At 70.6% G+C, this 12,755-nt stretch overlaps 3 protein-coding genes across 3 annotated transcripts; 2 read left to right on the forward strand and 1 right to left on the reverse strand.

Moving 5' to 3' along the window:
* Positions 1–3,960: 3,960 nt before the first annotated feature.
* Positions 3,961–5,280, reverse strand: AURANDRAFT_61919 (hypothetical protein; the record flags this gene model as incomplete). Its single annotated transcript, XM_009035619.1, has 1 exon — positions 3,961–5,280. The coding sequence occupies one exon, from the start codon at positions 5,278–5,280 to the stop codon at positions 3,961–3,963; it is 1,320 nt and encodes a 439-aa protein (XP_009033867.1).
* Positions 5,281–5,533: 253 nt separating this feature from the next.
* On the forward strand, positions 5,534–7,123 carry CRY2 (hypothetical protein; the record flags this gene model as incomplete). The annotated part of the gene is made up of 1 exon (XM_009035578.1): positions 5,534–7,123. One exon carries the CDS (start codon positions 5,534–5,536, stop codon positions 7,121–7,123), a length of 1,590 nt encoding a protein of 529 aa, XP_009033826.1.
* Positions 7,124–10,664: 3,541 nt separating this feature from the next.
* On the forward strand, positions 10,665–11,000 carry AURANDRAFT_21478 (hypothetical protein; the record flags this gene model as incomplete). The annotated part of the gene is made up of 1 exon (XM_009035579.1): positions 10,665–11,000. A coding segment is annotated over one exon (336 nt), but the record flags the coding sequence as incomplete, so codon positions are not given.
* Between the last annotated feature and the right edge of the window lie 1,755 nt (positions 11,001–12,755).

A 12,755-nucleotide genomic window follows, 5' to 3' on the forward strand; every position in this document is an offset into this window, starting at 1 on the left:
CGCAGAACCGCATCCGCAACGACGAGCAGCTCTGGCAGAACGAGGCCGCGCGCTGGCTCGGCACGGCGAAGCGCAAGGTCGAGCTGAAGAAGCGCGAGGACGCCGAGGCCGCCGCGGCGAAGCGGCGGCGAAACCGGTAGAGCGCGGCGCCCGCCTGGCCCCGTCAGAGCACGCGCGGGGCCGGGAGGTAACGTGCCTACTATGTGTATGTGCGCGAGCTGCAAGTCGGCTACTTCGAGGCGGGCTGGCGTCGTCGGAGCTACGCGTCCGTGCCGGCGCGTCCAAAACTTCAAGGACGAGACGGTGCAGCCCTGTTTAGCGCGGCGTCGAACATCTCCGAGAGCACCGCGCCGGCGCCGGCAGCCCCGTCGACGCGCGCGGCGGTCCACCGATCACCCGCCGCCTCGACGAGAGCACCGCGCCGGCGCCGGCAGCCCCGTCGACGCGCGCGGCGGTTCACTGATCACCCACCACTTTTTGCGCCGAGCCGCTCGCGATGGCGGCGACGGACGGCGCCGTCGAGCGCGCCCTGGCCGGGCTGCCCACGCACTGCCGCGAGTCCGGCATCACCCAGAAGCACGCCGGCAAGGACTTCATGAAGGACCTGGCCGTCTTCCTGAACCTCGCGACGCCCAAGCACAAGCACGACGAGTGCCGCTCGCGCCTGCTCAAGGCCCGGGGGCCCGGCGCGCGGACCTACGACCGGCGCGACGTCGCGAGCGACATCGCCGTGATCTCGGAGTTGCACAAGGGCCTCGACGAGGCGCCCGACGCGGGGGTTATGGAATCTCGGCGCTACCTCTACCACCACGCGCGGACCTGGGTCTCGGAGCAGAAGGAGAACGGCAAGGACGTCGAGGGCATGCGCGACCGCCGGCTCCGCTGCGGCCGCTGCCGCTACAACCTCCCCTGCTACCAGCCCGGCCACGAGGACCTGGGGGGCCAGCCGCCCCAGGGGGAGGCGGAGCTGTCGTTTAGGTGACGGTGTGGGGTGTGCGTGTCGGGTTTAATGTCGGGTCGTCCGGAGGCGTCGTTGAACGCCAACTTACTGGTCGCTTCTAAAAGTCGCCTCCGACGCGGCTAATTACGCCTGGCGGCGGGAAAGGAGAAAAAAACCGACCGCCGCAGGCGGGAGGAAATTTTTAAAGGGGAAAAGGGTGGTTTTGTAGGCCTCTATTGGCCCTTGTGCCCGGAGTGAGGCCGTCGAGGGGGCTGCCGGGCGTCCGGCCGGTCACCGGCGCGAAGCGCCGGCTCAGGCTGTGGCTGAAGGAGGCACCGCGGCGTGCCGCGGCTGCTGCGGCTGCGCTGGCGGGCCGGGAGGAATCGGCGACAGTGGCGCAACGAGACTCCGAGGGTCACTAGAAGGCGTTACTAGGGTCGCGCCGCGCCAGGGCGGGCAGCGAGGGAGGTCGAGGGGCGCCGGCCGCGGCGGGGTCTGGCGCGCGCCGCGCGCTTGGCTCGGCGCGCGCGGCGTGACGAATGCGTCTTCACGCAAAACACTTCGGCAGCGACTTCTCACAGGACGTGGCCCACGACACGCTACGTGAGCGACTCTTCTCGAGGCGAGGGTCGCGCAGGTCGAGGGGCGCCGGTCGCGGCGGGGTCTGGCGCGCGCCGCGCGCGGCTGGCTCACGCGCGCCGCGCGCGCGCGATTGCTCCCTCGCCATCGCGCGAGTCCACGCACGGACCATCGCGGACCACGCGATGGCGGTGATCGCTCCGCGGCGTCACCCGCATACAACGCAGCCTTGGCGCGGCGCTGCCCGTCGCGCCAAGAACGTGTCGGCGCTCGGCGAGTGCGCGGTTCGCCGCGCCGCAGCGCCATCACGCACCGAGGCTCTCGGCGAAGCAACCGAGTACTCCGTGCTCGCCCAAGCATGCGACTCGCCGGCGGAGACGCAGGGGCTATCCCGATGACCGCGCAAGCTCCGAGGCAGCCCGTAGCAGCCCCGCAGACGCTTGCGGCAGCCCGCCAGCGGCTGGTTGCGCGGCGCGGCGACGCCCCGCGCCCTCACAGCCGCACCTGACCCACAGATCGCCGAGGAACCGACGCAATGCGCTGTGTTTCGGCTCTTGACGCGGCCATGGCCGCTCCGAGGAGCTGGACTTAGGGGCCGCCAGCCTTGCACAACGATATCCTTGCACGGATATACCCTTTTTGGCTGGCTCACGGACGACGCCAAAGAGGTATATCCAGGCGTCCAGCCTTTGGAGGCCATTCCTTCGGTGTATATCCTTGAACAGCTATATCTGCCGCCACTGCTAGCTTCCCTCCGACGCGGAGGCGAGCTGAGCGGCACTCGGCGTCGACGCGCGCGCCTGGCCGTGACCGCCGCTGCGACCGCCCGTTGCCGCAGCGCGCCGTTGACGACCTGCGCCGCGGCACCCAGCCCCGCCCGTTGCCGCAGCGCGGCGTGGACGACCTGCGCGGCACCGAGAAGCGCGGCGTGGACGACCTGCGTGCCGCAGCGCGGCGTCGACGACCTGCGCGGCACCGAGTAGCGCAGCGTGCACGACCAGCACTCCGGCACCCGGCCGCGCGCACGATGGCGCCGTCGATGGAGGCCCTGCCTGCTGAAAGCCTGGCGGAAGTGGCTCTATGCCTCGTCTCTTGGAAAACTCGTGCCGACATCTTCCCTCTTCGCTGCGCGTCCACATTCTGCCGGGATGCGGTGCGGCGCGGCATCGCGTCCTTCCGTTCTTACGAGGGAGACATCACGTCGGTGTACCTCGGCAAAAATTGGCGAGGCGACGCTCGACCCGTCGAGGCGAGAGGGCGCATTTTCGGCCACGCTTGTCGACGCCTGGTATGGACTGGTCGGAAGGTTGAAGACGCAGATGATGCCCCTGGTGCCACTGAAGAAGGAAAGAAGATAGCGTTTAATGCGTTACGTTCGTTCGTTTCCGACACGAATGGCGGGTTGAATTTCATTTCCCTGCGCAAAAGCCTCATTTCTGTCGACGAGCTTCTTCAGATTTGCGCGAAGAGTCCGCGGCTCACACATTTGCGGGTGGGAGATGGTCCGCTCCTGAAGAAATTCTCGTACGAGGCCATCGACAAATTCGCGGCGGCAGTGAGCCAAGCGTGCCCGTCGCTCCAAGTCGTGCACTTCGCAAGCCTGCATGAATTCAAACCTGAGGCCAGTCCGGCCGAGATTTACGCGATGCACTTTCCAAATTTGAAGCATCTGTCGATCGGATGCGCGCATGGAGATCCCCTCGTCCCGACCAACTACGACAGAATCGTAGCATCTGCCGAGCAGTGCCGCGCCACTGGATGCAGCCTCTGGGGGCGCCACGTTTCACACGGTCTCATAGCCACGCTGTTGGGGACCTCCATGGCTTCTCGTTTACTGAAGCTCAATTTGGATTATGTGCGCGTGACGGCGGAGACGGTACTCGCGGCCGCGGCTGGCTTTACGTGCCTGCGCGAGCTCTCGATGCTCACGAGTTCTAGTATGTCCGACGAAGTTATGCAACGAAAAGCGCCCGCGTTCTTCGAGTCACTTTCGCGCGCGAGACCGGAATTGGAGACGCTATACGTCGACCTGCGCTGGCAGAACAGGCACACGAACAATCTGTGCCTCCGATGGATCTCAAAGCTCAGCTTAGTTGACCTCACTCTCGTCGAAGATGTTCAGGTGAAATTCACTTCGGCTGGTATCGACGCGATTCTGTCGGGTCCGTGCTCCCAGACGCTCCTGAGTTTGGACGGTTTCGACGCGACGCTTCCCAGCTCGGAATTGCTGCGTCTTCTCCACGGCTGCCCGAAGCTCAAAATCGTAAGCCTTGATGGCACGAAAGAAGACGGCCAAATCATGGGTGAATGTGGGGATCTCCTTCGTGGTCGAGGCGGCTGCTTAGATTACAACGGCTCCACGAGCTTCGGCTACGATTCGGACGGGGAACCCACGGGAGACTACGGTTCGGACTCGGACTAGCCAGTAACGTATATCTCAGTCACCCCCCCGGCGCGCCGTCCGCGGCGTAGGGGCACGACGTCCGCCGTCGCCGCGCGTCGCCGGCGCCCGGCTCGTAGGGGCACGTCGCGACGGGCGCGTCGACCGTCGCGGCGACGTCGTGGCGCTTGCTGCCGGAGCGGAGGTGGCCGTGCAGCCGCCGCACGGCGCGCATCTGGAGCGCGTGGGCGATGCCGAAGAGGCGGCCGAGCCGCGAGTCGATGGCGACGCCGACGGCCGCGAGCCAGAGGCGGACGAGTTTCACGCGGAGCGACGGCGGCGCCACGGGCAGGTCGAGGGCGTCGGCGAGCGCGTCCCCCACCATGTAGCGGCAGAGCTCCGCCCGCGTGAGGAACGCGTAGCCCGTCGCGTCGCCGCCCGACGGCGCCGCGAGCATCGCCCTGGCGAGCTTCTTCGAGTCCGCGTCGGGCTCCAGAATGTGCACGACGATGGACTCGAGCGTCGCCTTGGCCGCCGCGTAGCTCGCGCAGGGGTTGTGCTCGTCGCGCACGCCGAGCAGGTGGCCGAGGTAGCGCCAGAGGTGCAGGTAGTCGCCCTCCTCCTCCTCGCCGACGCGCGAGCCCTTCAAGAACTCGACGCCGACGAGCACGTTGTAGCTGAACGCGAGCAGCGTGACGACCATGTCCTCCTGGTTCACGGGCACGCCGTAGGCGGCCGCGTCCCAGCCGCGCGCGGCGAGGCGCGCGCGCACGGACGCGTGGAGCGCGCGGACCTCGAGGCAGCACTCGAAGCCGCGGCCGCCCGGGCGCAGCGACTCCGGGCCGTCGAGGCAGACGTCGAAGAGGAACAGGCCCGTGTCGAGCAGCCGCCGCATCACGAGGCGCGGCGACGACGCGAGGTAGCCCGTGGAGAACAGGACCTTCGTGATCACCGCCGCGGAGAAGCCGCCGACGAGCGATAAATAGAAGAGCGTCACGGACACGTGCGGCAGGTACCTCTGGAAGACCTTCTGGCCGCGGCCGACGCGCTCGAGGTCGACCCAGTCCGGCAGCTCGGACGCCGCCGCGAGGCAGGCGCCGCACGCCGTGCCGTCGCCGGGCGACGACCGGAGCACGGCCGCGCCGACCTCCCGGCCGCTGCCCGCGACCTCGGCCGTCGCCGCGTCCATGGGCGCGTCGCCCTCGAGGCGCAGCGGCGCGAGCTGCGACGCCGTCAGGTGCAGCTTCGTCCAGACGAAGCGCTGCCCGTACTTCGCGACGCCGCAGCCGAGCTGGACCTCCGCCGGCGGGTCGCGGAAGGCGTCCCAGCTGTGCCACGAGGCGACGGGCGCATCGATGCGCCGCGACGCGATGTGGTCCATATTGTTTTTGCTATGTTACTGCGACTGCGTGACTGTTTACTTGTGCGTAATCAGCCTACGAACACGCGGGCGCGCCGCCCATGTGGCGCAGAGCTGCCACAGCAAGGACGATGGTGCATGGTGCCGACTTGTTTCCCTGCGAGCGGCTTCCGCCGCGTCACCTCATCAACCGCGCGCTCTCGCACCCGCTCTCAGCGTGCTGGCCCGCCCAAACGTCCTCCGGCTGCTCCTCGTCGCGTGCAGCGCTGCGGCCATGGCGCCGAAGACGACGGCGGTCTGGTTCCGCAAGTGCCTGCGGCTCCACGACAACGCGCCGCTCGTCGAGGCGGCGAAGCGCGGCGGCCGGCTCCTGCCCATCTTCGTGCTGGACCCGCACTTCGCGCGGCCGGAGTTCGTCGGCGCGCCGCGCTACCGCTTCCTGCTCGAGTCGCTCGCGGACCTCGACGCGTCGCTGCGGAAACGCGGCTCGCGGCTCTGCGTCGTGCGAGGCGAGACGGAGGCGACGCTCGACGGCCTCTTCGCCGGCGCCTGCGACGCGCTGCCCGGCGTCAAAGTGGACGCCATCCTCTGGGAGGAGGAGCTCGTCGAGCCCTGGGGCGTCGCGCGCGACGCGCGCGTCGCCGCGGCGGCGAAGGCGCGCGGCGTCGCGGCGTCCGCCGTCGCGGGCGGCCACCTGCTCTTCGACCCGCGCGAGGTCCTCGGGGCCTGCGGCGGCAAGGCGCCGACGACCATGCCGGCCATGGTCAAGGCGGCGGCGGCCCTCGGCGCCGTACCGGCGCCGCTCGATCCGCCCGCGACCCTGCCGCCGCCGCCCGACGGGCTGCCGGATTCGAGCGTGCCGACGCTCGAGGCCATGGGCTACGAGGCGCCGCCCGCGGCGGCCTTCGGCGTGGCCGGCGGCGAGTCCGCGGGCCTCGCGCGCCTCGAGGCCGCGCTCGCGCGCGACGGCGGCAAATGGGCGCGCGCGTTCGAGAAACCGAAGACCAAGTCGACGAAGTTCGACGTCGACCCGTCGACGACGGTGCTGTCGCCCTACCTCAAGTTCGGCTGCGTGAGCGCGCGCCTGTTCCGCGCGAGGCTCGCGGACGTCTACGCGGGCGGTTCCCACGCGCAGCCGCCGACGTCGCTGCTCGGCCAGCTGTATTTTCGGGAGATGGCCTACGCGAACGCGTTGAAGCACGGCGCGGCCTTCGCGGCGTCGCCGTCGCCGGTCTGCGCCGACATCCCCTGGGACGACCCGGCGACGGACGCGGCCGCGGCCGCGCGGCTGCGGGCCTGGGAGGCCGGCGAGACGGGCTACCCGTTCGTCGACGCGGCCATGCGCCAGCTCAGGGAGACGGGCTGGATCCACCACCTCGCGCGCCACGCCGTCGCCTGCTTCCTCACGCGCGGCGACCTCTGGCTGCCCTGGACCGAGGGCGCGCGCGTCTTCGACCGCGACCTGCTCGACGCGGACTGGGCCGTGAACAACTTCAACTGGCTCGGCCTCGCGGGCGTCGCGTCCTGGTCGCCGCCCTTCTTCCGCGTCTACAGCCCCGTGCCCAACCACAAGCAGAGCTCGCTCAACGTCGACGACGCGGCCGGCGCGTACGTCGACCGCTTCGTGCCCGAGCTCCGGAAGCTCCCGGCCAAGTACAAGTACGCGCCCTGGACCGCGCCGGCCGCCGTCCTCGCCGCCGCGGGCGTCGTCCTCGGGGACACGTACCCGCGGCCCCTCGTCGACCACAAGGTCCAGAGCAAGGACAACATCGCGCGCTTCAAGGAGGCCCAGCAGCGCAACAGGGCGAACAAGCCCAAGCCCCCGCCCAAGGGCGCGCCCAAGACGAAGAAGCAGAAGGTCTAAGGCGAGTCTAAGGCGTGCCCTTCTGATGCGAGGAAAGCACGGAGGCTCTGGCGCAGCGCGGGGATGAGAAGGTGCAGCGCGTCCGGATTCTGCGCCGCGGCCTCGAGCACGATCTGAAGGTCGTCACCCAATGGCACCGCATCCAGATGCTGCCTCGGGTCCATGCCGTCCCGCAAGAGAGCGTCCACGGCGCTTGCGAGCGAGATCTGGCGATCGTGCTTCATCCCAATCGGGGTCAGGTCGATCGCGAGGCCGTTCTGGCGCACCGCCGCCAACGCGATGTCGGGATCGTCCTTGAGGGCAGAATGAATGAGCCTCAGGGCTAAACCATTCTGAGTCACCGCCGCCTTGACGATCTGGTAGTCGCGCTTGAGGTCAAACGAGACATGCTCGAGGGCTAGCCCGTTTTGGCTGACAGCCGCCAAGGCGATCTCGGGATCCATCTGGGCATTCATAGTACAAAATTCGAGAGCCATCCCATTTTGGCTACAAGCCGCAACTATGATAGCGCGACCATCCACGCCGTGAACGCGAGGGACATATCTCAGGGCCAGGCCATCCTGAGACACCGCCGCGAGCGCGATCGCCTCGTTACGCCGCAGCTCGGGCGAAGCGTACTGAATCGCAGAGCCGCTTTGGCGTACGGCCGCGATCACAACCGCGGGATTGTCCTGGAGCGGAGGAGGTAGATGCTGTAAGACGCTGCCGTTCTGCGATACGCTCGCGCGCACGATTTCGAGGTTGACCTCGACGTTCTCCATGAAAAGGTTGTAACCCTTCATGAAGTACGCGAATTGCAGCGCATTCCCGTCATTGCGGCAGCTCGCGAGCATGATCTCGTGATCAGACAGCAGCGATTCGTGGACAAACTGGAGCGCGCGGCCGTCTTCGCGAACGACCGAGAGTACGAATTGGCGGTCAGTTCGGAGCGACAAGTCCGAATGGAACATTACGCGACAAGGCGCCTTGTGGCACAGGGCGAGCATCAATGCGCGGTCGGCGAGGAGCGCGCGGGGCGCGTCCCCGAGGATCGCGCCGACCGGATCTCCGGCGCGCGCTTTGACGCCGCGGAGCTTCCAACCGGAGCGCACGAGGTTCGACCACGCCATCCTGTGCGCAAAGTCCGCGCGGCCGCCGGTGCCCGGGGCGCACGGTTTCGCGCCGCCAGAGGTCGTCACGTACGCTTTGCAGATCTTGACCGCATCCGCGACTGGGCCGCCGGTTTTGTTAAAGCTGGGCGACAGGCGCTGAAGGCGCGCGGTCTCAAAGAGCCCAACGTACGACTCGAGGGGGGCGACGCATACATAAAACGCCTTCGAGAACGCACTCTCCGTCCCAGCCACGCTGGCGACGGCCTGCTCCTGGCCGACGCGCGAATCACTCGCGTCCATTGCAGCCCCCAAGGCTAGGTTTCCCATTCAATGAGCGCTGCAACAAAATTTCCAAGCGGGGACAATGGGCAGCCTCCTCGGCTAGTCTGACCATGGCCGAGCCGAAGCGCTGCATCGACGTGGAGCTCTGGCGCGTGGGCGCAGCCGGCCCCGGCGACGGCGCGTCGCCGACGGACGGCGCCTTCCCGCGCTTCTCGGAGACGGGCGAGTCCCTGCGCATCCAGCTCACGGACGAGTCCGACGGCGCCGCGTCCGCGGTGACGACGCCGCCGGCGTCGCCGCGGCGGAGCGACGCGCCGAGCGCGTCGCCGGGCTTCGGCGGCCGCGGCGGCGCGTCGCCCATCGACGTGTCGAAGCTGTGGTGGAGCGTCCTCGCGCGGCTCCTCCGCTTCGACCTCGGCATGGACGGCCTGTCGGAGGCGGCCATCGCCGCGGCCTTTGGGAAGCTCGACGCCGACGGCGACGGCGCGTTGGGCGCGTCCGAGCTCGCGGCGGCCGTGGGCGGCGACGAGGCGCTCGCGGCGCGCGTGCTCGAGGGTGTCGCGCGCCCGGGCGGCGCGACGCTCGACGACGCGCTCGCCGTGCTCGGCCTCGACGCCTTCTCGCCGCACCGCGCGTCCGTGTCCGGGTCGCCGGAGGGCAGGCTGTCGCCCGAAACGAGCCGGGGCGGCGACGGGGTGCCGCCCGCGCCCGCGCTCGACCTCGAGGACACGTTCCGGCCGACGCGGCCCCCGAGCGGCTCCGTCTTCGAGGAGTCGCCCTGGAACGACGTCGAGCTCCTCAAGGTCACGCGCCGGGGCCAGCTCCGCAAGTGCAGATTCGCCCTGGCGCTGCCGCACTCCATGCGGCCCCACACGATCGGCGCGCCGTCGAGATTGCTCACGCGCGTGTTGACGCGCGCGGGGTCGCGGAACATGTCGCGCCAGCGGTCTCGCCAGCGGTCCTCGGAGTCCGTCGACGCCGAGGCGCCGTCGCCGAGCCTGGTGTGGACGCGGCGCGGGCCGAAGACCATCGCGGACCGGGGGCGGGTGTCGCTGGACGCCGTCGCGCGCGTCCAGGCGGGCCTCTTCACCGCGGGCTTCGAGCGCGCGCGGCGGCGCGCGCAGCTCCTGCCGGCGCTGGGCGACGACGTCGGCGACCGCGCCTTCTCGATTATCTTCCAGGGCCGCGCGCGGGCGTCGCGGAACCCCTGCGCGGCGCGCGACGACGCGCTCACGCTGCAGTCCGTGGACCTCATCGCGGACTCGCCCGCGGCCGCGCGCGCGCTCGTCCGGAGCCTGGAGGAGCTGGTCTGGGGCTTCGAGCGCACGCGCCTCGTGTCCGTGCGCGCCCTGGGCCGCCTCGACGAGTGGTCCGGCGAGCGGAAGCCGGCGTCGCCGTTCTTTACCGAGGTGCCGGCGTCGCCGACGGACGTGTCCAAGAGCCTGGCCTCGCGGCCGCCGAGCCGGCGCACGCTGAGTCTGTGGGCGTCGTCGACGGCGTCCGCGCCCCAGAACACGACGTCGCGGGCGACCTTCGCGCGGACGGCCTTCCTCCGGCGGCGGTCGCGGCTCCAGGCGACGCGCGGCTCGTCCGGCGACGGCGACGACGCCGGCGACGGCGGCGACAACGACCGGCCGTCGTCCTGCCTGCCGCGCTGCTGCCCGCGGCCGCCGCCGGAGGCCGCGGCGCCCGCGGCGCTCGGCGACGCGGCCGCGGGCGACGGCGACGACGCGCCGCCGCCGCGGCCGCGGCGCGGGTCGCGCGCCTACGACCACGCGGACGGCGGCCCGCCGCCCGCCGCGCGGCTCTACGGCTGCCTGGCGCGGCTCCCGGGCCGCGACGTCGTCGGCCTCGCGGACCGGGGGCTCGCCGCGCTCCCGCTGCGCGACGTCTTGGACGACGGCGGCGACGGCGGCTTCGACGCGGAGCCGGGCGAGGACCTGGGCATCGAGGTCTTCGTCGTCTTCCTCCACGCCCAGGGCGATGGCCGCCTCGTGGGCACGCGCGCGGCGACGGAGGCCCTGTTAAGGGCCTGCGGCCTCCGGTCGAAGCGGAGCCACCGGCCCGCGCGCGTACCGCTCGCCGTCTTCGAGCGGTTCTTGTGGTCCGGCGCGAACGACTGGCGCGCGTCGGGCACGTCGAGCCCCGTGGGCGTGTCGAGCGACGACATGACGCGGCCCCTTTGCGACTACTTCATCGCGTCGAGCCACAACACGTACCTCGAGGGCGACCAGCTCGCGTCCGAGTCGTCGGTAAAACGCTACATCGACGACCTCTGCGACGGCTGCCGCTGCGTGGAGCTCGACTCCTGGGACGGCGACGACGGCGAGCCCGTCATCTTCCACGGCCACACGCTCACGTCGAAAATTCCGCTCCGGTCCGTCGTCGTCGCGATCAAGAAGTGGGCCTTCTACGCGTCGCCCTATCCCGTCATCCTGTCGCTCGAGAACCACTGCTCCGCGGCGCAGTGCGACGTCATGGCCGCCATCTTCGCCGAGACGCTGGGCGCGGCGCTGCTGCGGCCGGAGGAGCTCGACCAGGCGTCGCCGGCCTACGAGCTCCCGTCGCCGGACGCGCTCCGGGGTCGCGTGCTGTTGAAGGGCAAGCGGCTGCCGCTCGACGCGTTCCGCGCGCCGCCCGTCGCGCCCCAGTGCTCGAGCCTCAGCGACCAGTCGACGTCCGGGTCCCTGGCCAAGGACGACGACGGGCCCGCGGCGCCGGCGCCCGCGGACGACGATGAGGCCGCGGCGGCGGTCGCGGACGACGACGACGACGACGACGCGCGGCGGCCGCGCGCGAGCTCCGCGCGGGGCACGCCGCCGCGGGCGAGCTTCGACTCCCTGCGCGTCTTGCGCCGCGCGTCGAGCGCGCTGTCCGCGAGCGGCCGGCGGCGCACGGACGCGAGCCGCGACGCGCTCCGCCGCGCGGGCGCGCGCGCCGCGCTGCTCGCGAAGACGACGAGCGGCTTCAACTCGAAGCGCGTGCGCGGCTCCGAGGCCCTCAGCCGCGTGACGGCCCTCGCGGGCGTCAAGTTCACGTCGTGGGCCGACGCGGCCGCGCGGCCGTCGACGGCCATGAGCTCCTTCTCCGAGAAGAAGCTCGGGAGGCTCCTCGGTGCCGACGACGACCGCGTCGCCCTCGTCGCGGCGAACCGGCGCCTGTTGAGCCGCTGCTACCCGGACGGCAAGCGCGTCGACAGCTCGAACGCGGACCCGACGGCGCCCTGGGGCGCGGGCGTGCAGCTGGTCGCGCTGAACTACCAGACGCGGGACCTCGCGATGCGCCTGAACAAGGCCAAGTTCCGCGCCAACGGCGGCTGCGGCTACGTGCTCAAGCCCGACGTGCTGCGCGGGGGCGAACCCTTCGACCCGCACCGCGGCGGCGGCCGCGCGGCCGCGGTGACGGTGCTCGTGGCCTCCGGGCGCCGGCGGCTCGGCGCCGCGCCGGCCGCGTCGCCGCCGCCGGCGGCCGCGGCGTCGCGGCGCGGGCGCCAGGGCTCCGGCGCCTGGCCGAAGACGCCGCGGACGCCCGCGGCGCCGCGGTCGCGGCTCCGCGTGAGGGTCCACGGCGCGCGCGTCGACGACGCGGCCGCGGCGCCCCTCGACTTCGACGCGGAGACCGCGCTGCGCCTCGAGTGCCCGGGCCTCGCGTTTCTCGAGATCGGCCTCTGGGACGCGGGCCGAGGCGCCTTCGACGCGTCCGCGCTCGTCCCCGTGCCGGACCTGCGGCCGGGCTGGCGGTCCGTGGACCTCGAGGGCGGCCCCGCGGACCTCGACGCGCTCCTCTGCTTCTTCGCGCTGGGGGAGGCGAGCGGGGGCGAGTAGGGCGTGTATGTGAGTGGTCTGTTTGTGGAGCGGCGGCGGGGTCTCGAGAGGGCATGTCGGTCGACGCCTCGGATTGGAGGCTTGGAGGCGTCCGGAGTCCGACGGAGTCCGGGCGTTTTGCTGTGGCAGATCGAGCGACCGAGCATCAGGCCTGGCGACACGCGCGGCCGTCATCGACGCGCACCCCGTAGCACCGCCGCGACGTGCGCTACCACGAGACCCGCTTATAAAGGATCGCACACGACGGCTGATCACACGATGGACTCAGGGGGCGGCGAGAATCTGATGGAGTGGCAGAAAAAGCAGAAGGAATACGAGATTAAGAAGGCGCGTGCGAAGGCGCTAGGGCTCCGTTTAACGTGCACAATTTGTGGGGCGAAGCCGAGGACCTCGCTGAACTGCCCGTGCGGAAACTCGTCGGCGACCTCTGTGCGG

This window comes from Aureococcus anophagefferens (genome assembly GCF_000186865.1).
Source record: "Aureococcus anophagefferens unplaced genomic scaffold AURANscaffold_3, whole genome shotgun sequence".
In the NCBI taxonomy this organism is placed as follows: Eukaryota; class Pelagophyceae; order Pelagomonadales; family Pelagomonadaceae; genus Aureococcus; species Aureococcus anophagefferens.